This window comes from Seriola lalandi, unplaced genomic scaffold (assembly GCF_002814215.2).
Source record: "Seriola lalandi dorsalis isolate HSWRI2012SDOR001 ecotype SW California unplaced genomic scaffold, Sedor1 jcf7180002054544, whole genome shotgun sequence".
NCBI lineage: Eukaryota > Metazoa > Chordata > Actinopteri > Carangiformes > Carangidae > Seriola > Seriola lalandi.
The window spans coordinates 200,402-227,187 of NW_019525097.1; the positions used below are offsets into that span (position 1 = coordinate 200,402).

At 41.6% G+C, this 26,786-nt stretch overlaps 1 protein-coding gene across 1 annotated transcript in view; it reads left to right on the forward strand.

Annotated features, from left to right (window-relative positions):
* The window catches only part of epha7 (eph receptor A7), a 92,196-nt gene that overhangs the window by 18,183 nt on the left and 47,227 nt on the right, over positions 1 to 26,786 (forward strand). The window contains exons 4-5 of the mRNA XM_087176215.1: positions 5,112 to 5,267; positions 14,396 to 14,731. Coding sequence (XP_087032341.1) covers positions 5,112 to 5,267; positions 14,396 to 14,731 — 492 coding nt within the window. The remainder of the gene's footprint in view (positions 1 to 5,111; positions 5,268 to 14,395; positions 14,732 to 26,786) is intronic.

A 26,786-nucleotide genomic window follows, 5' to 3' on the forward strand; every position in this document is an offset into this window, starting at 1 on the left:
CCCTCCCTCTCCGTCCCTCACCCGGAGTGTCATGACACTGCCAAAGCGTGAGAGAAACTGGATGTAATTCAAGAATGTCAAGAAGCTCAGCTCGGAGGAAAGAGAAATAAACCGAGATCTTACAAACATACCGAAAATCCGTTTTCCTCCCTTCCTTTTGTGTCTGTGTATGTATGTCTGCATAAGATAAGGAGACTTTGTTTTATTCTCCGGGCCAGTGTGCGCTGTGATTGAGACACTACAGTCACAGGAGCGTTTGATTATCTCTATCCCACTGCTCCGAGGACCTCTCTCTCTCTCTCTCTCTCTCTCTCTCTTTCTCCTTTCTCATGCTCCTCTTCCTCTCTCTGTATAAAATTGCTGACTCCAGCTTACCCCCCCCCCACGCATCACTGAATGAAAGTGCTTGACCACTGGAAAGGAAATTACAGATGCTGGTTCTGTAGCTTGCCGAGGAGCTGGCTGGACTGTAAGACATGTATTTTTTTTCTAAGTTTTTGTTGTTTTGTTTCTGCTTAACCTCAGCCCACTTCTCCAAGGGCCGACTAATTTCTCAACCGTCGTAAATAAGCCGGCTGTTGTGTCTGCTGCTGAGCTTTTTTTTTTTTAGCCGCCCGTATCAACAAGCGCAAGCCATTAGTCGCTCTTTATCTGTGCCTGAAGAAGACTAGGCTTAGATATAAATGGGTCCCTTTTTTCACACTTACACACTTCGTCCTTTCTAATGCGATAACACATTGGACTGTACGCAAGCCTCCTTGTCAAAGTCAGCGCAGGTTGTAAAGATTCTGAGGGTTTTCGCACAATGTCTTAACATGTTTGTGCGTCACTGTTTGCCAGTAAGGTGTCAGTCATTTTGTCAGTGAAGAGGCAACTGGATAAACAGACTTGTGTGTAATTGCTTTTGTAGATATTTCCATCCAGAAGGAAAGTGTTGCTGCGGGGACAGCTGACAAAGAGCCTCTCACTCACTATCGGCCACATCTCGGTGTCTCAGACTAAAGAGTGTCTCTTCGGCATCTGGTGCCAGGGAACATGGAACTCGCCGGCAGCGAGTCAGTGTGCAGTCGCTGGGACAGGAATGCTAGGCCGTGAATGCTGTGTTTGTACTTGTCACTCAATGCACTGCCAGTGGTTTGGAGAGCTGCAGAAACACTTACGTGCCCGTGTCATACAGGCGTTCGATTTTTGAGGCCTCATTTGACGCCTTGTTGCCTCTGTAAACATTTCTGGGTGCCAAAGCCGGTCGGACGCGCTGATAAACACATGAGCTGCCACTAAAGAAATGATGGAAAATGAACTGGGCTTTGCTTCTGAGCATGAATTGAAGGATAAGTGCAAGTAATTACCAAAAAAGTCCAGTGGTGCAAGAAACGCAGGCAGTCAAATAGGTTATAAATAAGCTAGCAGTTACATTAGCATCGGTGCCAACACAGACCATTAACATTATCTCTGTTCTTTCCTGTCCAATTGCTGTTGTAAGCCAACATTGATGTATAAATTACTATAGATAGCATGCCACTTCCTCCATGTACTTCTCAAGAAATGTATTTTGAAATAAAGTTAGTAAAAGGCCTTTACTTTGAAACCAAGTGTTTAGATTTAGCAAAACTCTGCCCAGTAACTCAAAATTAAGCTAGCTTAGCTTGTTGCTAAATATGGTGTAAAACACTAACCAGCTGGCCGTGGTCCAGAGGGCCACGTTCTCTCAGCCACTGGACGTGGTAGAGAAAAAGTGGCCCTCTGGGATAGAAATACCCCCTTTAAATTAAATTACAAGATATAGACATTATGTTCACATTTTGCTCTGCGATCACCGAAACACATTTCCAGGAGTGGTTCAGAAATGGTTCAGAAAATGAGAAGTGATATTACATCTTTTTTAAGATGAAATTCTCGCAATTTGGCCAAAAAAAAAAATGCTAGAATGGCTTTTGCAGTTTATTTTCTGTTTGTAAGGAAAAAGTTGGAGCCACACACAAGTGGTATGGAGAAAAATGCAGCTTGAAGCTTGAACAAAACATCTTCTCTTAAATATATATTTAACTTGCACAAACATTATCTTAATGAGTTTTATACAGAGAAGTTTACAGCTTTTATATTTGGGAAAAAATATAACTGGTGTTGGATCAGTACATGGTATCAGTGTATCCTGAGTTTGTGTATTGGAATGAGTATTAAAGTAGAAAAGTGAAGTGGTAATAAACTGGACATATTCCTTAAAGTGTTTATTTTTGAAAGCGCTCCCCTCCCAGCCTCTGCACTCATCTTAATCTGCACTGTGGACCCTCTCGTTTGCTGGAGTGGTGGCTGCGGTGAAGATAGCCCAGGTCCCTGCCAGGTCTTTCCCCCTCCGCACATCGGCCACCCAGCAGATGCGCTCTCAGAAGCCCAAAGGCAAACAGACTCGATGGCTTATCAGAATGTTTAAACAGCATGACATGGTGGGAGAAAGCAGTGTCTCAGCCAATCTTTAACCTGCTGGAGAAAGCCCTTCAGTGTCATTATCAACATCCATGGGGGAATGTTTACACACTTATCAGATACCGCGGACAGACACGGTTTACTTTACTGTTTGTCGAACATTATCACTCATCAGAACTGCACATACAGTAAAAAAAAAAAAAAGAACCAGCTAAATACGATGAGTAAGCACGTGTAGGCTTGTATATGTTTTGCCTGGTCAGCATTCAAGTCCACTGCTCGCAGCTTCCTTGTGGCTCTGTTTTCAATTACTACTTCAAAAAATAGGTAAAGAAAGATTAGAGATAAAATCATGTGTCTTTTCCTCTTGGGGGGAAAAAAAGTTCTTGTTTCATGAAGCTGTGGCAGTGCGATAAATGGAGACTGGCAGGGCTTTGTTGTAGCTGAAATGGGGATACCCTGATCCTCGGCTTCCTCTTCATGCTGCTCTGGAAGTGTTAAAATGAGAAAACTCAGATTCCTCCGCTTCTTATCCCTGACCTGTCACAAGAGGTGGTGGTCAAATTACGTAAAATAAAAAACAGCAGAACAGAACTTAGAGCTGTAATGGCGAGAAATGAAAACGAAAATCATTGCTCATTTCCCTCCAGTGGCTCATGAAAAATGCATTTTTTGTATAATTTGATGGTTTGTATGAAGAGCTACTTAGTGTTGTGGCCTAGATTGCAGTTTTGCACCAGGCTTACGTAGCTCTGCTTTGCACACACAGCCGGTCACTGTGGATTAGCTGACTTCAAGGCTAAAATAGCCAGACCCAGAATAGACATTTTACTCCTTGCAAGTATTTAAAGGTCCCATATTGTATAAAGGTAGATTTTCATGTCTTTTATGATTATAGATCAGGTCTAGGTTCTATATTAATACTGTGAAATTATCAAAGCCTCAGTCCACAGAGAAATGCACACAGCCTGTATTCAGAAACTGAGCCTTAAAACCAGCCGTCAGGACTTCTGGAACTTTGTGATGTCACAACAAAGCAGTCACCAAGCCCCGCCCACCTGGACCCACCATCCAACCCTTGCAGGATGTGGTTTGTCTGAGTGTTTACCTGAAATCTACTATAATTTTATTGGATCATTCAGAAAACAGTCAATGAATCAGAATGTCTTTGTCATTACTTCCTGTCTCTCAGACAGTCATGAGTCTTTCTTGATTAGTCATATCAGTCTTGGGTCTATATACATTCTAGGTCAAAGGTAAAATGTAGAAATGATCCACATGCTTGTGGTGGATATGTGGTCTTATCTCTGTGCTCTACAGAGGAATGTTTCCTCTCAGAGATAAGACATGTTATAAACAAAGCCGGCCTCCTTTACTGACTGGAGGATTCGTCAGAATTAAAAATAGCCTTATTTTCCCCTCAAAAATAAGAGCTTGTAGTTTATCCCTGGGCGTATGCTTCGACATGACACTGTTTCATGGCTCAGCCTGCTTGATGAAGCCCGAGGGGGGCAGGTTCATTCAAATCACTGGCTGCTTCGTGATGAGAACACAATGGTTTGTTCTGTCATGCCCTCCTTATAATGGGAATTCAGGTGTGAAGTGAAGACTCTTTCAGGCTGTGTTTGCGCAGGACTAATATCACCCCGAGACATTCAGTGATTTGTTGTAACTGCTGAGATCATCAGTGGATATAATCCTGTGTGAACCCGGCTCAGCTGGGGTTTACTAAATAAAAATTGCTGTGAGATTTCCCAGGTACCTGTTGAATTTAATGGTGGTTATCTTTTGTTTTTTTTTTGTTTTTTTTTTAATATCAGCACGGCTGTATTAACACATTAGATAACCCATTGGTACAAATGAGCTGGAGGCCCCACTGACTCCCGACTCCTTGACTAGAACTGATGGAACACTGTCTGGCCACAGATTTGCAGTCGGCTTGATATTCAATAATATTAGATATTGTATATGATGAATATATATAATATCACAATATTCAACATCTATATTCTGTATAACAGTATAATATGGGGATTCCATGCAATTTATCATATATCACAATATTGGATATTATTGAATATTATGATATTCAGTATTATCTGATATTATCAATATTTCTTAGTCATTTTCATTACATTTAGATTTTACACAATCTGTTGAGTCAGACCTTGATTTCACTGTTTGTTTACATTGTGCTTTACCATGTAAAAAAATAAAACTTTGAACTGTTTATTGGCAGCATCACTTATAGCTGGATCATAAAATACAGTAGTATAATTATATATTATAAAATATATATATCGCAATATTCAATATTTTTTATAATATCGAAAACTTATTTATTTTTTGCAGTTTTGCAGTCCCTCAAGTCTGACCCTCATTTCACTGCTTTGCTTTCACAATACCTGTGTCATATAAATCTTTGTGGCAGCATTGCTTACACCTGAAACATAGAATACAATAATATAATTTATATTATTTTTAAAAATTCCCAAAAGCATTAAAAAAAAATCAAAACAAAGTGAACTGAAATTTCATTTGGGGGCGACTGATCAACTGTATCAGATCCCATATTGTACCGTTTGTGCAAACAGGGTTTATAACTTCATGTTTTTGTCTTTGCCGTCCTCTCTTTCCTGTGACCTTACTCTTTTTTTTTTTTTTTTTTTTTTTTTTTTCCTCCACAGCATGCGGTCGTGGTTTCTACAAGTCTTCTTCCCAGGACCTTCAGTGCTCTCGCTGCCCAGCGCACAGCTTCAACGACCGTGAGGGCTCCTGGCGCTGCGACTGCGAGGACGGTTACTACCGAGCGCTCTCTGACCCTCCATCTGTGGCCTGCACAAGTAAGTCTGCCATGCCGTTGCTAGGTAAACACAGCGCAGACCACTTGCCAGGATCTGTATTTAAACAGTCGCACATGTGAGAGAGGGGGGGGAAAAAAAACACACACATACACACATTCTGGTTCCCCTGGCCCGACCTGTTCAGTCAGTCTGCCGTGGTCTCATGAAAGCCCCAGATGTGTTCCACAGCAGTTCGTCTGCCTCCCAGTATGTCATTATAATTATGTTTGCAGGCTTGCATGTCTGTTTTCTGTCTTAGCCGGTTGCTAATGATGAGAGGAGCAATTTGCCATTTCCCGTCTGAAAGATTGCAATTACAGTCAGCGGCAGCAGCCCAGGCAGCACCCTGCGTCTTCATTTGCCCTGGCTAGTGTAACAGTTATGTGACAGCCATCGATGGCTTATTTACACAGGCCCTGGGGGTGTTCAGTCTGACGGGTGCGGCCCATTTGCTTCCAAATCCATTAGAAAACATATATTTTATTTCAAGCTGCTTCTGGATGTTTTTTTTTGTCGTTTTTTTTTGTTAGAGGCACCCAATGTTATAGCACCCTGCTTTATCTGGAGGTCAACAGCCCCCCCTAAACACAATCTCTGCACCTTATCTGTGTGACTTCATTCTGCTGATAATATATCACAAGACTCCCGGATCGGCCCCGCTGGCCAGATATACACTTATGTCATTCTCTTTATTTTTGATGTCTCTGTTAAGAGGAGCAGATAAATTCATATTCACAGATTGTGGTCATTTATTTTGTACCATTTTCTGTTGATTTGAAAAAAAAAAAACGAACAAAACAGATAATGTATATGCTGGAAAATAAGCATGCCTGGTTCACATCCTGAGCGGTGCCGCTTTTTCCCCTGAAGACCCAAAGTAGGCCAAGTCACAATCTCTAATGTGTGTGTGTGTGTGTGTGTGTGTGTGTGTGTGTGTGTGTGTGAGAGACAGAGAGAGGGTGAAATGTTATGCAAGTAGCATAATTTTGTATGGCTGCATTGGGTTGTCTATGCATTAAATCTAGAGAATGAAAGACAGGATTACACAGATTGCAGTTTGGATCTGCTGTTGTAAAGTATTGAGTGTCTGTAAAGCGAGTGTGTTGAGCAACATCTCTTGTCTATTTCTTGCCCTGAAGCCATTTCACCATGTCCTCAGTGCACAGGTGTGTTCATGCCGCCAGATGTGTGCATGAATTATTTGGCAGAAGCCTTAAATGTTTGCACCTTTTTATATAGATTTCTTTTTCTTTTTTTTTTAAATTCCACTCTCGAGGAAGAATAATTATATTTCTGGTGGCTGTAGGTTTGTGATATAAGGGATTATATATTAACAGCAGAAAAAAAATTTAATTAAAACACAGGGCGAGATAAAAGGACGCAAGAAGAAAAAAGTGTTAAGATTATATCTTGTGTAAGAAAGTTATCTATCTCCTATTATTAATGCGCTATGATTTCCCAACACCATTATCTATCTTCAAAACACCAGCCTCCTGTTTTGCATTTTTAGCTGCCTGTGTGCTTGATAAATTCGGAAGCAATGTTCTTCGTATTAGTCTTAGTCTGTGTACATCACCTGAACTGTCCACAGATTCAGCCATTTTGTTTTTGTTCCAGCGCTAACATGGTCACAGCGGCCACATACTACACACTTATTCTAATTATGGTTTGAGCCTAGAGTGTGTCCACTGTGGGAAACTGACAAAACAAGTCAACCTGAAGTGCTGGTATAAAGACTATAATCACATTTTATTCTGCAAGTTGATGGACACAACTGCCTCAATTTAAGGAGCTATACTTACAAAAAGAAAAGAATAGTGGACTGTGGTGGGAACACTGTGGCTACAGCGCCAATAACAAATATATGAAGTCATGAATCATCAACACAACCCGCTGCTGGGGTCGTCCATTTAAAAGGCTGGTGTACTTAAGCTGCCGCAGAAAGCTCCTGGTTTATTGGGTGACAACTGGTTCGTGTTAATTGATTGAATGGCAGGTATTGACAGGTACATATACAGAGCAGGGAACAGGGTGGGGTGGGGAGGGAGATCAATAGGGGCCCAAAGCTTATTTTCACCTTCAGCCCCCCCCCCCCCCCCCCCCCCTCTATTGTGTTAATTCCGCCATGGTCATTTCCTGCTAGTAGAAAACAGGAAGTATTGAGCCTTTTCTTTGGTTTCCTGCGAACAACTTGAAGATATCACGAGCACATTTAAACTGAGACCAGGTAAAAGACTCATTTTCAAGGTTCAAATTAAAAGTTGGTTTTGCTGCTATAGTCGTTCCCACACGTGGTCTGAGCAGGAGCATGTGTTGGCTATTGTTGTGTTTACCTGTGGTGTGGCTGACATTACTAAATCAGCTGACTTTATGAATCTCCTCCACTTGTGTTACTTTTACGCTACATTTAGCATTAACATTTAAATGGAAGTAAACATACTGAATAAAGGCTTCCTTAGTCTGAGTCTGCATGGACCGTCCTCAGTGTTAGCACACCCACTGTGCATACGCCAGACAAGTAAACTGGACGCTTCATGCTCCATATATATCTACTGTTCATATCGTTGGTCTCAAGTATTCCTATCAAGTGTGGCTGTGTAGAATGTGTCTGTTTTACGCATACCCCTGATTGCAGTATGAGTAGAAGCGTGTCCGCAGCGTCGTATCCATCCAAGGGCATGGGGGTTGAACTGACCTTTAGTCAGGCTTCCAAAGAATGAAGCAATCGACACTAGGAAAATAAAGGAGATTATCCCATACAAGTTACGTAGTCTTGCTTTAGGGGAGCAGGCACTCAAGAATCACAGATGGAAGCATTATGAAATTCAAAAATGACTAGTGTCTCCGGAAGGAAATCAGTGAGCTCAATTTGTTCACATTCCTTACCAAACCGAAATCTCGTCTGTTTGACTCCATTCCCGTCACCCGTCCGACACAAACAAGGACATAACTCAGGCTAAGCAAAACTGAGGCCTGCCGCTGACCACAAACCACCAATCTCTCTGCGTAGCACATAAGCAACCATACAGATCTTATTCTAAAAGACAGCTCCATTACTCACTTCTCCAACCATCCTAATCGGATGTTAATGCTGCTCTCGAACGTCTACCACTGATCAAGGGAAGGACACACATGCAGCGGTTAGAAGAGGAGAAAAGTTCCCTCTTCTTTGCAGTGTCCTCTGGCTGTTCCCTTCTGGGTAATCACCTTGGCCAAGTAGCGCAGTAATTACTGAAGCTGGCTAATGCACACTTTCCATTATTCATTTTCATTAACTCCGGGTCTACACTTGACGACCCCATACCATTATATGTAAATATGTATTTTTAACTTGTATGAATAGCTTCCTCCGTCCTCCTCATTCACCCACTGCAATTTCTGTACGTGCATTTCCTCATTCATTGCCGGATTAAGTCGGTGTGACCAATAGTCACTGTGATTTCCTTTTTTCAAGCCTTACCCAGACCAGGAAAGAATAGTAATTGAAAATGAATTTGCACTGCCTGAACAAATAGCTTGATTGACAGGTTTTTTTTTAAATAGGGGTTTGTAAAGCTACCATATTGTAGGCCTTAGCAAAACAGTGAGATGGATCTCTGGCACACACAGATTAAGAATGTGTCTATGAGGATTTGAGAGGAAATGAGATGAAGATGTAATGTGGGGACATGAAAAGCCAAAATCCGTGCTGAATAAAGATGAGGGAAGAAGTTCCAAAAACACAGTTACAAATACGTTGTTTCCCAAGTGCTATGTGTTGAGAGGGGGCGGACAGAAGAAATGCTTTTGTCTGACGAATGTTTGTCCATGCCATTCATATGCAAAGTTGTGAGAAAATGAGATACATACAGGGGGGAACGGCTATGAGGAGGCATTTTTACCAGAGCCGGGGCACAGAGTGGAGTTGTTGACAGGTTGGGGAGTGGCCATCAATCATGCAACAGCTGTGAGCGGTGCTGGTGCAAGCGAGGGGCTGAGAGGAGCAGTTGCGAGTGGTCGTCTCCTCCTCCCAAACCCCCACCGCCCTAAAAATGTGCCACCTCAACAAGTTGATATCCGTCACAGGGTCCATCCTGCCTGGAGTGGCTGGGGGAGTGGAGGAGGGCTGCAGAATGTTGCCACCAGATATCAGAAGTAGGGAACGCAGATGGCTGAGAGTAGGCACGGTGTTCAGACCCCCCCTCCCTCCTTCAATTCACCATTGTCCATCTCAAGTTTCATGGTAGATATTGTCACATGGTAAACATCACCCAACCCTAATCAGAACTCATGTTAAGATTATTATTATAATTATTAAATACAGGTGTAATCGACCTGTGTCTTATATTTATTTCAGTCTATAAACTATACTCTCCACAGTTTTTGTATTAAAAATTTTATTTTTATCAACAATTTTGGGTGCATTCAGTTTCAATCTTTTTCAATAATCTGTTTTTTTTTGTTTTTTTTTTTTACAATTTTTCTGATTTTTCTGCCCAGGTTTATGCCCTAAAAGACCTTGTTGAAGTAAAGTCAGCGTGACCCCAGATTTCACAAGTTACTTCGGTCAGGGCTGGATTTACCAACAGGGACGCCCTGGCACGAAAATTAGCCATGGGCACCTTTTAAAAATCTAAAAGTCTGTTATTGTATAAAGGTAGATGTCCATGTGTAGTGTGATTATAAAGCAGGTCTAGCTTCTATATTAATACTGTGAAAGTATCAGTCCACAGAGAAATGCACACAGCCTGTATTCAGAAACTGAGTCTTAAAACCAGCCGTCAGGACTTCTGGAACATTGTGATGTAACAACAAAGCAGTCACAGCTCTCAGCCACACCCCAAGCCCCGCCCACCCTAACCCCAGTGTTTACCTGAAATCTGCTTTATTTTTATTGGATCATTCAGAAAACAGTCAGCCAATCAGAGGAGAGTCTCAGAGCCTCCGTTCTTCTTATTGGCTCACCGACCTGTTGCTACCAGAGCTCCAGAGAGAAGCCTGAGAGAGGAGATGTAAAACTACATTGAGATGGTTCTTAAAACCACAAATTTATCTTCTTATGGATGTCAAAACGCCAAATAAAATACGGGACCTTTAAGAAAATAAACTATAAAGACATTTGTCAGTCTTTAGTTTGGATGCAATAATTGGAAATGTTGCTGATCAAAACATCAAGCCTCTTTGCCCCAGTCATGCTCATGCACTTCTCTTGCCCATATTGTAATTAGCTGAGGCCATGCAAACAGGAGCCGCATACAAGGATAACCAAGAGTTTATATTAAGACATCACACTCACAAGGCTTTGATCATCGTTCTAAGACTGATTGTTTCACTGACATGACAAAAGAGGCCGAGCTCCATGTAGCACAATGCTTTCATCAGCAATGCTCGAAGCTAATGCAGCTGAAGCACACAAAAATGTTTGTATTGTTCTAACAAAGTCTTTCTTAGTGATGGCTCACTTTATTTTATTTATTTATTTTTATACCATCATACACTCTCTAGAGAAATTGAATTTCCGATTGCAGCACACATCTTGTGCGAGTGGCAAATCCAATATTGAATTCAGCGCGTTGTTGAAGTAGTATTGAAATTTTAGTCATAATGGCAACAGCAGTCAGAAACCCTTCAGCTAAAATGAAAAAAACAAAAACCAAAAAGAACTCATCTTCTTCAAGCTTTCCTTCTCCTCTTCAGCATGGCTTCCGCTCATACAGGTTCTGCTGCAGCCACATCATTAGAGGCGAGGTCACGGGGTCACAACACACATTTGTAGAGCGAGGATTACCTCATGGGCGATTTGAATACCACTCACCCCTGCCGCCCCTCTCCCCACAGTTCCCCAATTAGAGCACAGCCTGCTAATAGGCTGCGGAGGGTTAAGGCAGCCCTTAGCACATCTCGAGGCCGATAAGCGCCGGATTCTTCTCTCCTAAGCTTGGATTTAGTCAGGTCTCGCAACTCAACAAAGAGTGGAGATGGGCTTTGAGAAATGACCTAAAAACGATCTGCTGCTCTACCATGTTTTCTATATGGTAGATTATTAGATGTAGCGGTTACCTCGGTGCAGTTGAAGGCCTTTTTTTTTTTTTTTACGCCACGAGATTACAGATTCTGCTTTAAATCTGTGCAATGTTAGCATGCAAATGATTCAGCAGGCAACTTGAACTGTGCATGCACATATTCCATATTTATGCCCAACAAAAATACTCTCTCACACACACATACACTCACGCTCGCTCATGCTTGGTCACAGTGGCAGCGTTGGAGGGAAGCTAGCAAGTGATTGAGACATTTCAGGCTGTGGGGGCTGGCGGGCTAATCCGTGAAATGAAACTTGACTGGGAGGAGGGGTGAGAGGAGCGAACACGAAAGATAAGACAGAGAGGGGGAGTGAGAGGGGGAAAAAAGAGTAAAAAGGAAGAGGGAGAACGACAAGCCCTTGAGCTATGAGGATGAGCAGACAGACAGACAGTGGAGGGCTCAGGATGCGGTGCAAATCTGCGCTGCAGGTGAATTGGGGGCAGAGAAGTTTCGTATTCCTGAGTTCAGACGGAGACTATTCGGAGAAACAAAGAGACGCCAAGGTAGAAGAAGAAGAAAAGGGAGCTGAGGGGTTCAGCGTGCTTCAAACAAACTGGGTAGCGTGATGCGTGTCATCTTACCATATCTGAAGGGAAAAGTGTGTATGCCATTTACAAGTGGCCACACTTGTGGCTGGGTAAAAGGTTTGCCTCCGTAGCTTTCTCCCACTGCCTTCATCTCTCTCCAAGAACTTCTTTGTAGTCTTCGCTTTCAGACAGTCGTCGAGACGCAATGTTTTCAGTCTCTAAGACAAACCGACGTCGAAACATATACTGATGTCTCTGAAGGAAGAAACACAAAACTCGCAGGGTTGTGTGCATCTGAAAAAAAAACCCAAGACAAAAGACAAAGGTCAGTCAGGTCCACGAACAGTCTAATCTCATTTCCTTTCGTCTCTTGCTGCTGTGAAATCACCACTTTGATCTGTGACACCTGAGACTCAAATGAGAGTGGCACAAGCGAAATGAGGTGTTATCAGCGTTATAAGCGTGGCCATAGAAATGGAAAAATAAAAGATCTGTGAGGTTTGGACTTAGTAATGGGAGGTGTGTTCCCGTGTGCGTATGTGTCGAGGCGCACCTTGCCTTTGTCCGCGAGGAAGATTGAGAGCAACGGGTCGAGTGTCAGTGCCAAGGCTGAAGTCGAGTGGCGCTATCAGCAGTCACTCCTCTCCACTTCACCTGCCACAGGTGGCTCTTTCATCTTCCCAGTCCACAGTCTGTCTCTTATCTCGCCCGATAATCATGAATATGGATGTCTCCGCCGAGCCCTCGGTTCTAATGGGTGGAACACGGAAAAACAACTAAGTGCCGTATTAATGAATATTGTGATAGAAGTTTTGGCTCTATGCATATGCATGACCTATTTTGTTAGTTAATGTGACAAATTTAATGAGTTGAGAGGTCCCTCCCCGAGATTCCCTCAAAGAATATTTCCTGAGAGCAGTTTAAATCTCCCAGAAATGAAGAAGTTCTCCACAACGTTCATAAACAAAGAATACAAGTCATATAATCTTTACTGTGTTTGGGGGGAAGGGGGTTTATTTATATCAGCATATGGGTCATAAAAGCCAACAGGCTGGAATTTGAAAGATGAAAGCAGCCATTTGTTATTCATTGTTTTATGAGATGAGCTAATCTCCTCGCCATTACGTGAACGTTTACAGGCGATCGGTCTGTGGTCGTGTTCACGTTTGATGCCATAGATCGTAGTTGTTATTATATGTCAAGTGAAACTGTATATGGCAGTTACAGGAAGGTGATAATCCAGATTTAAATCTCGTGCATAAATTCTGCGGGTCAGCCAGGCTTTGAGTCTTTTTTTTTTTTTTTTTGGTAGGCATTAACTTTTAGTGTCCTGCTGTCCACATGATATACCTTTTCCAAGAAAAACCAGTAAAGACGCTGCCTCCAGCTGGGGGATGGTTGTATATTTTTGGAGAACAGGAAGACTTAGAGATAGGCCGTTTGTGGCTTTTGACTCCCTGCTAAGCATTTGTCCCACCATGTAATCATGTCTCAGTCATTTCCATAGCAGCTGCAGATTTTATGCTGTTAACAGTCGCTATGTAAACAAAGCCTTCAGACCATCTGGATGAATCAGTGGCTATATTTGCATGCACGACTACACTGTTAAAAAGCATTACGTTGTTTCAAAATTAAAATATGAAAAATGGGGCTGCCTTAAGGCGACACTAATCACTGTTTATATGTTAAAGTTCCTATGTTTTTATATGTTTGTTATCTGAGTGACGCATGGCCAGGCCAACCGCAGGTAACAGATTGGATGCCTACTACCGTTGCTTGGAAAAACTCACCAGTAAATGCAACTGGCGATTGTCAGTCAGAGCTGAAATGAGCCAAACAGATGGTCAAATTGAGTGAAATGCTGCCGGTATTCCAGACAAAACATAAACGTTAGCCACTGGTTCACTGATATTACTCTCCTTAGGAAGGCTGTGCAGTGATATATTGGCGTCCATCTTGTAGCTTGCTAGCTGAAGGACAGAGTGGCCGCTTGGTGTTGTGTTGTTACTAAAGTTACAGCAGCAAAAAAAGTTAGTTGTGGGTACAGTTGTGACATCACAAAATTAAGGAAGTCCTGATGGCTCGTTTTAACATAATGATACGTAAGGTATGAATCATAATTCCCATATACACAATTAAACAGTGACAAATATACAGTATATATGTGTGTATATGTAACAATGACATAAAAACTGTGGTGCACTGTGGTGCTGTCGTACTCTGACTTTGAAATTATTCTTCCTTTGAAACTCTGGGCTCCACTGCTTGATTTCACAGCCTCGTTACACTGACCTTGGTGCCTGCCAAAGCTGACTTCCTTTCTGTGTACCTGTACCATTTTTTTCCCTGGATCTGAGTCTTATTATAATTGAGTGTCAGTGTTTGGCTCTAGGGCTAGACCTGGCATGTCCCGTAGTGTTTTTTTTTCTTTCTCAGAGAACAGAGAAAGCACAGATCCAGTCAATGCACAGTCTTGGCTGTCACTTTCCTTGGCACTCAGTTATTTAATTCTGTTTCCTCCGTGTCCACCTCTGACAGGACCTCCCTCGGCACCACAGAACCTAGTCTACAACATCAACCAGACCACCGTTAGCCTGGAGTGGAGCCCACCGGCCGACACGGGCGGGCGCAACGACGTCAGCTACAGGGTCGTATGCCGCCGCTGCAGCTGGGAACCCGAGGAGTGCGTACCGTGCGGGCCGAATGTGGGATACTCTCCCTCACAGTCAGGATTAGTGGACACTTATGTGACCGTCATGGACCTGCTTGCCCACGCCAACTACACTTTCGAGGTGGAGGCTGTCAATGGGGTGTCGGACCTGAGCCGCACGCAGAGGCTGTTTGCGGCAGTTAGCATCGCTACTGGTCAAGCAGGTAAGGACTATTACATCAGTGTTTTGTTTTTTTTAATAATGTTGATAATGCAATTTTCTCCCAATGTTCTGTGGGATGCACTTTTTGATTGAACTACTGTGTGATCTTCTGAACTTTTCTGGATATTCGCAAAGTTTGTTTCAGTTTGTTTGCTATACTTTTTTTAGTTTTCCCATCCCCTGCGAACCCAGATCCCTACAGCGTTTTGTTGTAGAGCGTTGACTTGTGGCATGTGGTTTGTATCTATTTGTGTTTTTGTTTCTTCCGGTTTCTTTCAGTTTCAGTTCTTTCAGACATAGTTCAACATCTTTTTGAAAATACAATTATTTACAATCTTTCCGCGAGTTAGATGAGAAGAGCGATACCAATCTGATGTCAGTGCGTTAAGTCCGGAGCTGGAGCCAAGAATCGATTAGCCTAGCATTAACTGGAAATAGAAAGAAACAGCTAGCCTTGCTCTTCTCAGTGTTCAAAAATACACTTACCAACTCATCTAAAGCCTACTTTTTAGACTTACATTATTTTTGGTGTGTTCCAAACACAAACCAAACAGTGGGGAAAAATGCCAATTTGTGCCTAGCAACCAGTAGTATAACCTAAGATGCTAAACTGTTTAACAAGAAATGCAATGCTTTACTCTGGTTACATTACAAGGTAAAACAGGTTCAACCTTGTTAATTACATTTACATTTACTCATTTGACAGATGCTTTTATCCAAAGTAACTTTTTAGAGGTGCTAGCTACTAAGTTAGGATCACCTGGCTGCAGTTTTGGACTTAACACACAAGACAATAGGTTGATTGGAGATTGAGAAAAGTGACTTTTCTTAAAGATGAAGTCAGTATTTGGCTCACACCAGTCCATACACAGCTTACAGGTTGTAGGTTATCCTATATGATAGTATGGGACTCAACTTTTGCTCCAGCTGAGTGAGCCTTAGACATTAGCAACATGGTGATTGACAGTTTAATTTTAAAAACCTCTCATATGCAAACTATGGTAATGATTCCCCATTAGCATTAATGATCATAGTCTGATATGATCCATAATATTTCCAATATGCATATTACCCAGATTAATTTAATGTGTATATCAGCACTACAGTAGCAAACATTATTAGCTCAGCAATGATGCAGACTCCCAGCGGAACCTAAAGAGCTACTACTGTATTTGCAGCTCAGTCTCAAGGGGATCCACTATAATTAAAATGCTGTATTTTACGGTGACAAACTCTAAAGCCTTTTTTTTGATTAATTATTTCTATGGATCCACCCAACAAGATTCCTTTTTCATGCTCGAGCATCCATGTAACAAAGTTGGCCCAAAAGACTATGTTCTGACGACGGGGATTAAAAGAAAGATGGAGAGAGAGCACTGAAGCTTTAGCTGGATATATAACCTCTGTTTCCGGCTATCTACGCCTGTCCTTTGCCACGTGATGATGGCCAATTATGTCCTGCTGCTTTTACATCATCATGATCCTAATTTCTCTTTGAAAACATACATGAGAATAGGTTATAGGATTGTTACCACAGCTAGTACACAGACATAAATATGTCAGTGTACTGGATGTGTTAGATCTAGATCTAGTACACTGACATAAATGTGTCAGTGTACTAGATGTGTGTATCTGTGGGAGGGAAAGATAGAAAGAAAGCGGCTCTCTGTTGAGTACGTGTGTGGGTTACAGTGTTAGGGATGATGTATTTCGCAAAGCTCGGTTCATGACAGTGACACAAGCTGGACTGTGCCGAGGGGTTGCTCGGCCAAGGACACGAGGACGTCAGCGGGAGGATGACCCGCAGGAAACAAGCCAGGAAAAAAAAAAAGAAAAAAAAGAAGAAGATAAAATGAACACTCGCTCTTGTAGAGTCACTCATAATTATACCTGGCATGTCGACAACAGACAATTACTCAGTTAACCCGGCGGAATATTTAGCCATTAGCTTTTGTGAAAGAGAGCGGCGTGCTTGGCCAAGATGGTGTCATGTTTATAATTTCGTGTAAGTGGCACCGTTTTAATTGCTATAACACTGTAATGAGTGTAATTGGCTGGGGTGGGACAGGTCACTGATAATTTAGTTGATCGATTCCATTAAGTTTTGGTATCAATCATCAGTATCTCTAAATGTATTCATTTTCATTCAAACAATTACAAAGATGCCTGAATTTTCCTGAAATGTTTTAAGGCATCGGGGTGAAACAGCCTCTGAAACACTATTTAAACCATGACGCAAAACTAAAAAAATTCCCTTTCGAAACCGAGACTAATCAAATTCCTTTAGGGTTAGCAGCTCTTCAAGCCAGGGCACCCCAATCCATCTGTTCAATGGTAGAACAGCTCTGGGACAGAATAATACCTTTTAGATAAAGGCTGAGTACAGACATTAGCATTGAAAAGAATAAATTAAATATGCAGAAAGATAATCAGCATAGGCTTATTATGTTATTTAATGTGAGTTATTCTTGATAGAAGGTCAGTATTTCCCCAATGGCATTCTAACCCTGGAGGATTTTTTCCAACTAGTTTGCCAAATTCCTGTCAGAAAGTTTTGCTTGCTTATGAAACATGAACTAAAATTAATCTGTTTTCTAACTAAACAACAACGGAAAAAACTTGGCCTTTGAAAACCACCCATATGACCATATTCTGGCCGTTTTGGGAAGGTTGGGCACAAAAACTACTCAGTTCGGTCTCCACTCAAGGACCACTTACTAGCTTTCTTCATGGTTGACTTTTAATAACGTGACCTATGTATTTATCTTCGCTCAAGGTCAAGAACGACCTGTTTTGCCTTTCGTTAGGGTCGGTCTTCACGGTTAACTGCAGAACTACTGGGTTAAAGTTAGGGAACACTTCATGTCCTGGTTAAAAATAATGAGTGTTGACTCTCAGTACGAATCGAGCAGTGGAACATTGGATGCTTTGTTGGTCCATCCATCAACCTCAACTTCCTGTCTATGCGGTTCCGTGGCAGGTCAATAATCAGCATTGGGTTGTTATTGATGGTCTTGTGATGCGATTCCCTCCACTTTCCCATCTTGAGCAGACATTAGCTCCACGCTGCAGGGCTCATTGTCCTGCTCACTGGACCATCATTGTGTCCAGCGCTCTCCGGGCTGTTAGGGAATGCTTGAGCGCTTTGTAATTGGAAGGTCGGGCGCTTCCTAAAACAAACGCTCCTTCCTGAGTAAGCATGCAGGACCGCTCATTAAAGAATGACTGCATTATTAAAGCTTTTATGGCTCATCATTCAGAATTGATTAACCTTTGCGTGGTGAGGCACTGGAGCCCCATAGCACTGAAAGAACCTTAAAAAAAAAAAAAGGAGAAGCCCTCTCCTCCATCCCGCCCATCTCCACCTCCTGCATGATAATCAGCGTGAACATGGGCTCCTAGCTGGGGACTGAGGGAATGAGCGCGCATTGTGTGAATGCAGATGGTGATCCATCTGATGAGGAATTCACACCTCCCCTAATTACACTAAAGGAAATGTCTGGAGCGAGAGGCTGGAGCTACACAAGGTGCTGAGTGCTTATTGTTCCCAGAAACCTAATTACACCTCAGCTCTGTCTTAAATGAGTTTAAGTAGAGGCTGCGAGTGCGTAAGCTTGATTTCTCCGTCCTCGCGGTGGTTGAATAGAGATTCGTCATGTTGAGGATTTTTCGCTGCTTTTTGCCGCCGCCATACGCTGGAAGTTAAGAGTGTGTTTCAATCAGCACTCCATTGTGAGTCAACAGTGCCACAGAGCCACCCTCCGAGGGGCCCTCCGCGCTTTAGCTTTCCTCGAGCGCACTTGTAAACAAGGCCTTTTGTTCTTCCAGCACACTTGTGAGTGGGCACTGCTCATAGAATAACCATTAATATTTATTCAAGCGGGTGTTCACATCTCTGAGCCAGGAAAAATCACTGTGGAGAAGGGCACTGAAATAGGATTTGAAATTGGTTATGGGAAAGGCTACAGGACCTGAGTGTATGTGTGTAGTGTGAGTAGTGTGTGTAGTGTGTGTAGTGTGTGTGTGTGTGTGTGTTTACATACATACACACACATGTGTACATGCTGCACATACACACTCAACTCGAGACCAGTGAAATGGGGTTTAGGTGCGATCAGCAAGAGGTATAAACAGTATAATGAGCGAAAGGAAGAGCCTGTGGAAATTGATTTTAATGTTGACTGCTTGTATTAGCCAACAGCACAAAGCCTGTTACACTCAGATAGCAACTTTTCACAATAGTTGTGCTGTGCTCTCAAGTATTCAAAGGCTCCATGGGTGAGTCAGAGCTGAAAACAGGGGCTGTAGCCAGATGTTGCCGGATGCATTATTTAGACTGTGGCGAGTGCGAGTAGAAATGTCTCAGAATGCCATGGCTGTCATTTAAAAAAATAAACATAATATTATAACATAATATGTTTATATATTGGCCTTTTGTCTTTCATATTGTACATCTTCATCATTTACAGGCATCATGGAAAGAGCCACATTATAGTACTTGTCGATGGGTGTTTTAAACTTTTCCTGTGTTTTATTTTGAAGTTTTAATCCATAAGAAGATATATTTTTGGTATTAATATAGAACCTAGACATGATCTATAATCAAACACATGGACAATTACCTTTTATATTATATGGGACCTCTAACACGCTGTTTAAGCCTGAACACGCCCCTTTCACAAATTCAAAAAATGCCTTAAAACCCCGGCACGCACCATCACCGCACTGAACCACGCCCTCCCCTGTGATAACCCCACAACCACTGACACTCCCACTGCTCTCCCAGCTCTGTCGCATTGTTGCTCTAGTGTTCCCCAGGCGTTTGAATAACAATAACAACAGCGCAATAACATTTGATGGTCGTGCAGCAATGATGGAACCGTAATGTCGTATGCAACATCTATCATGTTTCACTTATTTGCCCAAAGCTTCTTTGTTCACTGGGCAAGGATTGAAAGCAGCAGCACTAACTTAGTCACATTTACATGACAAGATGAGTGTGTGAAGGGAGTTCTAGGCGGTGGTGACTTTGACGGGATTGTGTCAAACGCCAAGAATGCTGTGGTCATCATTCCAAACATCTGAGAAGACAGAGTCATAATATAAAATTTTATATCATCCTTTGTTTTACATGCAAGTTTCCCACATCTTACATGGGAGGAATTTAGAAATCAGCTTAACTCAGTTTTCCTGCTGTGTGTATTTTTAGCCGTTCCTTGCTTCGTTTCTCGTGCAGCTGCTGTGAATGCGGGATGATGTTATAGTTCCCCTCAAGTACAAACCTACTTACACATTCAAAGAGAACAACAGGCTATTCCCTTTAGTACAATCTCTCAGTGCAAAAGAGAAGAAAAGAAAAAAATACTGAACCACATAAGAATGTAATCTAAGCATTTCAGTTTGATCCGCTCTGCCCCTTGCAATTGCGTAAGAAACAAATATTCCCTTTTAGTTTGACTGCGTCAGTCAAGTGTCCTCCAACAGTTTGGTGTCTGGCAGTGCAGAAAGGAAAATAGCAGAGTTAGTTGCATGGTTTGATAATTATTAAGCTCTACAAGAGAGCAATGATCATTAAAGATCATTATTTGACACTCTTTCTGTTTTATTTCAAGTGTTGATCCATAAGAAGATATATTTGTGGTTTTAAGAACCAAAAACCATCTCAGTGTAGTTTAACATCTCCTCTCTCAGGCTTCTCTCTGGAGCTCTAGTAACAACAGGTCGGTGAGCCAATCAGAAGGGAGGAGGCCCTGAGACTCTCTTCTGATTGGCTGACTGTTTTCAGAGTGATCCGATAAAAATAAAGCAGATTTCAAGTAAACACTCACAGAAACCAATTCCTGCAAGGTTGGATTGTGGGTCCAAGTGGGTGGGGCTTGGGGTGTGGCTGAGAGCTGTGACTGCTTTGTTGTGACATCACAAAGTTCCAGAAGTCCTGACGGCTGGTTTTAAGGCTCAGTTTCTGAATACAGGCTGTGTGCATTTCTCTGTGGACTGAGGCTTTGATACTTTCACAGTATTAATATAGAACCTAGACCTGATCTATAATCACACTACACATGGACATCAACCTTTATACAATAAGAAACCTTTAAGATATTATTTAATCATGGGTGCAAATTAGTGGTAATCTATACGGCCACTTTATTGACACTTTATCATCGCTAAATTGATATAATTCAGTGCATTCGTGAAAGTAACACTTGGGGAACAATAGGACCATTGATTTATCCCTCTTTGTGTTTTAATCTGCCATGGTGGCCTTAAACAGAAGGATTGATTGATTGTGAGGAGTCCCCACTGACCAGTGCCAGCCAGTGTAATTTTCTAGTTAAGCGGATCCTCCTTTGTAGCATTTGTCCCCGGTTTTACGTTACCTGGGAGCCCATTCTTTTCACCACCCTCCTGCTCCACATGCTTTGCGGTAATTTGATGAGAGCCGGGCAAAGCAGCGAGATTCAACAGCTGCAATAAAACTGTGGTGGTCTCAGAGCAGCAGCTCGGAGCACTTAACCTGTAGCTTTTTCTGTAAATGCCTCCTGATTTGTCTGTCACCCAATCCGTCAGCAATGAATAATTTTCATGGAAGGTGCACTTTAATTACTTTCCCATTTAAATGGCATTATCATGGCCTATCTTGGTAATTAATCTCACCAAGTATCCTGTTTCAGCCTTTTATTGCTGGCAGACGAGCTCCCCTAAATCCCCCTGAATCTGCCGTGCTTGAATGAGTCCTCCCTCATAGAAGCTGGCGTTGCCTCTTTCCCCTTCACTTGGTCCCTATCGCAGCCGTTGGACAGTCCTTTCTCTCGGCGCAGGCAGCCTGTCAGAGCAGCGGGCTGTTTCACTGCCTTGGAAAAGGACACAGGCAGACACATCCATGCAGGGCTGTAGTCAAGAATAGGCCTTGACTAATGTGGGTTTAGAGAGCTGATAGCTGCAGATAGGCTGGCGATATTCTGTGTTTTTCTTCCTGTCAACAAATCCCATAAAAGAACTAAACCAACAATAAATAGTCTCCTACTAAGAAGTACTTGTGTGTTTATCCAAATACATGATTTTTTCCTGATTGAGAAACATTTGCTAAAAACAAGCGACCAGTTGTTTTAAGAAATTACCAAACCTTTTTTGGAAATGAAACAAAAACTTCAGATAATAACCCAATTGGCTTGGGTAGGGAAGTCAGAAAGTATGAAGAGACAGACAAACTTGTTGTTGGTTTGGGTCTCATGGGATTTGTTGACAGTGTAGAAAGGACAGAATAAAACCAGCCTCATACTTAAAATTAGCTCTTTTAACTCAGCCTTCCATGAATCCACTGTTTACACACTTGATTTTATTCTGGTCATTGATGAAAAGTTTAGTAAATACCATTTACGAGAGCTCTTGGTTAAAGTTGATGCTTTAGTTTGACAGCGTCATTAGAGGAAAGGTCATAGATTCACCCTTCCAGGGAAGCGTGATTGTGATCAGTGAATTTTAGAGGAATCTGCAGTTGGATTGTAGTAGCTTGTCGTATAGTTAGAGATTCATTTGCACTTTTTATAAAGGTCACATTTTATATAAGGTAGATGTCCATGTGTTCTTTATAGATTAGGTCTAGGTTCTATATTAATACTGTGAAAGTATCAAAGCCTCAGTCCACAGAGAAATGCACACAGCCTGTGTTCAGAAACTGAGCCTTAAAACCAGCCGTCAGGACTTCTGGAACTTTGTGATGTCACAACAAAGCAGTCACCAAGCCCCGCCCACCTGGACCCACCATCCAAACGTTACAGGATTTGGTTTCTTTGTGTGTTTACCACAAATATGCTATATTTTTATTCAATCATTCAGAAAACAGTAAGCCAATCAGAAGAGGCTCAGAGCCTCCTGTGTTCTGATTGGCCCACTGACCAGTTCTCCAGAGAGAAGCCTGAGAGAGGAGATGTAAAACTACATTGAGATGGTTTTTGGTTCTTAAAACCCACAAATATATCTTCTTATGGATCAACACTTCAAATAAAACACAGGAAACTATAAAAGATATGACCTTAAAATGTTGCTGCGCTCAGTCAAATGCTCTCCAAAACTCTAGTCAAGTCCGAGAGACCAGATCTGGTTATTTTCAAGTCAAGACACAACCAGCGCCAGAGCAAATCAAGTCCAATTATTTACTTATTTTAGCAACTGATAGAAAATAGCAAATGCAGATGTCAGTACTGGAGGATGTAGCAAGGAAAGAAATTTTTACAGAGAATCAAGAAAAAAAAGGGAGAGTCAGCATCCAGTTTTGGACCAGAGGAAAACCAAGACATCAGCAAAAACTGTTTTAAGATTGAAGATGTGCAGCTCAGACGCTCACATGAAATATCCTCATCCCTTTGTACTTTTGTTCAAGCAGCTTCATAACAGGTGGTTTTACTGGTTGGGCAACTGAACTATTCTCTCAAATACAATGTTTAATAGAGGGAGAGAGAGTTAACACTGAAGCAGAAACCATGCATGTAAAGCATTTATATAATTACCTGCTGTAGATGGATATTATTACTTTTAGTCTTAATGTCATTACTATAATTCTATTAGCCCTAAATTTTGTGTTTGTCTTTGACTTTTCCGTGGATTATTTTTGTTTGTTTATGCAGAGAAGTCTGTCTTCAGCTCTGTTTATTTGTGCTTGGATGCAGCGTTATTAATTTGGCACATTTGTAGAGAGTGATATTATTTCCTTCTGAAAACTGTCGGGAAAAGTTGCAACATTCTGATGTTTCTGGCTCAGCTGGGAATATGTTGGAAGTTGAAAAGGCAGCAGCCGATTTGCATTCAGATTCATCCTATAGGCTGTATTCCGCCAGAACAGACACAGACACAGCTTTAATTATTCAGACCTCGGCGAGGCAGCAGAAAGAGACTGAGGCAATGTTTTTTTTTGGCAGTCAATGTGCTGTTTACCTTCCACAGAGCAGCTCAACGTTTCAGTCAGACCTTCACCTTTCTGAAATCACTCCTCTTTCCCTCAGTCATCAACCATTCGCGCTTTTTCAGCCGAGCAATTGACAACTCATTTTCTTGCAGGAGTTGGCCACCGAACAAGTTTCCCTGAGCGTTGTGGCACTTATCAACATTTTTGGGGATATTAAATTGGCGTGTGTGTATTTTACGATAGCTTAAACCCGTGTGTAAACAAATAAAGATTTCTCTGTTTGAATAAAGCAGGAAGCTCAGACAGTGAAGAATGTTGACTAGACTCCACTGCGTGTTTACATGTCGGTGACAGGCGGGCTGAGCGGTAAGAGTGACAATCCACTGAGTTAAATGTAGTGAGTCGCTCTCGCAGAGCGGTGTGTTGAAAGTGTCTTTTAAAAAGAAATAAATGGAGCCGTTAGTCTGTGCCGCGTTGCAGGTGAATCTGAATGAAGTGATGAGCCAAATGCCTTAAATGTGCAAAATTATCGAAGTGTCAGCAAGGCTCAGATTTTTATGATCCCTCTATTAGCAAGTCTGTCTTTACAGAGAAGCTAAATAAACATCTCTGGGGGAAAATACTGCAGTTGAGCATGTGTCATTTTCCTGCCTCATTATGATCGGGACTCTGTTACTAAATGATTTAGTGATAAATGCTACTAAATGGTTTTAGTTATGGTACGTCCCCTAATGTGATAGTACTTAGAACAGATACTTCCAATGTCCAGAAGAAGAAGAATTTATTTCCAAGTATGTTTAAAGGTTCAGTTCACCCGAATCACTCTCTCCAATACAATGGAGGTGAAGGATTTTCAGTTTTAGTGCTAAAAGCGTTGGAAAAAAAAAAAATGAAATGAAGCAATGATGCCTGTGAAAATTCATTTAAATAAATTAATCATTTGTAATTAGATACTCTAATCCCTTTTTTGCCACATCGCGCATGAATTAATTAATCATATCATTAGGAATTATTTGTTATATACTGCTGGGAAGTAGTGAAAGATCTGATGTACACGTCAATAAATTCATGTAGTTTTACTTTGTTATTATCAAAAAGATTTAAAATTGCATTGTCCATGGTACTAAAGTGGTCTTAAATAGCCTTGAATTTACAGATACCAGAGTCTACTATTTAAAAAAAAAAAAAAGCCCATAGGTCGTCAGTGCAAACAGCGTATCACGACCTATAGTTATGTTTTCTTGTTAGACGACCTTTAGTGGATGTATTAATTATGACAGGAGCAAAGCAGAGTCAGCTGACATTGATACCAGAGAATCCTCTGTTTCCTGTTTCCTGAAACCAATAGTCACAGTGTAAATACAATTTTAGAATTTAGCATTTAACTACAGTTTTTGAGGAGCTGACTTTGGCCAAACCTCCTGGGATCTTCACTCCCGTTGTTCAACCCTAGTTTACAGTGGAACTACTTTATGCTGATGAAAGATGTTGACAGTAAATCTGTGCACACTTTTTTTTTAAAGCTTTGAACACTACAAAACAAATTCCATTCACTTTTATTGTAGGGGGGTAGAGGTACAAATGTTCATACCTGAAAGAATATGTTGCTTGTTGTTTTTAAATGTGGGTGAACAGACTCTTTAATGTATTCAAATGAGCTTGCTGTGTGAAGAAGCATCAGCTAACCTTGCTTCTTGCCTGTATTTGAATTGTATTTTCCACCTATATTGTAATAGCACATGAGCAGATTAAGGCATGAGTGCCTGATCCCTCTCCATGCCACCACCACAAGCTGACAGATCATGAGCAGAGAGTATTCGCACGGTGAAAATTACAGACCTGAGGGGTAGTTGATGAGAAATGTCACTGTCGACAAAAATGGAACTCTAATATATTCCATCTCAGGTTTGTTGGACACTTATTAATGTCTCCCAGTGAGTGCCACTAATTGAGGTAGTCGGTCTGGTGCAGCACATGAAGTGTGCGACAAATAACAGTGCGACCTGGAGAACAAAAGAGCTGCGATGAGAATATACATATTTAGTAGCACTATGAATAATGATAATAATCATAATAATGTTAATCATAAAAAAAAAACCCCATGAGAACAATAGAACCATTGTTAAAAACAAATGAATAGCAGTAACACATATTCACATAACAAAGGAAGGTGAGAGAAACACAGACAGAGGATCACAGGAAGGCTAGACTATAAATGTGTATTTTAAGAAGATATTTAAATGAGGAGATAGATTTAGCCATCGGAGGACCTCAGGGTCCCTGACAGCACATGGGGAGTTAAAAGGTCAGGAATATAGCGTGGGGCCAAACCATTCAGAACTTTTAAAATGATAAGTAGAATTTTAAAATCAACTCTTTAACTTGCAGCCAGTGCAAAGAAGAAAGGACAGGTGTAATGGGCTCTCGTTCTCTGGCACCTGTTAAAATCCTGGCGGCTGCATTTAGGATTAATTGACGAGATGAGAGAGACTTTTCTGCCGCTGCAGACGGAAAAGAGGGAGTTGTAATAATCTAGCCGTAAAAGCATGAATGACTAGTTGAGTTCTGATTGATAGAGATGGCTTAATTCTTGAAATGTCCCTAAGTTGAAAAAAAAAGCTTGACTGTATGACAGATCTGAAATCACTGTTCAAGGTGAGGTCGTTGTCAATTAAAACGCAGAGGTTTCTACAATACAATGGTTGTAGGTCTTTGATTTGAGTGTATCTCAGACTATTTTTGGAAATATTGAGCCATCTGTTTATGAATGTCCTTGAGACATTTTACAAGTGAAAACATTTCATTGAGGTTATTGGGGGTCAAAGCTGAACTAAAACTGTGTATCGTCTGCATAGAAACGGAAACTGATGTTGTGCGATCTTATTTGACGTCCCAATAGCAGCATGTAAACGGTAAACGGTATGTCACCAAGTATCAAACCCAGAGGAACCCCATAATGTAGCCTAGAGGTGGAAGACCTCAACTCTACCTTACCAGTTATAAAGTCCTTTGTGTAAGGTATAATTTAGACCACTGATGCCCATTGCTTTAAGCGGAACAAGAACACAGTGTGATCAACTGCGTCCTTGATGTTAAGAAGGCCAGTGTATTTACAGTGGTGGTCTCTAAAAGGCTATTGGCCTGCAGTAATCTT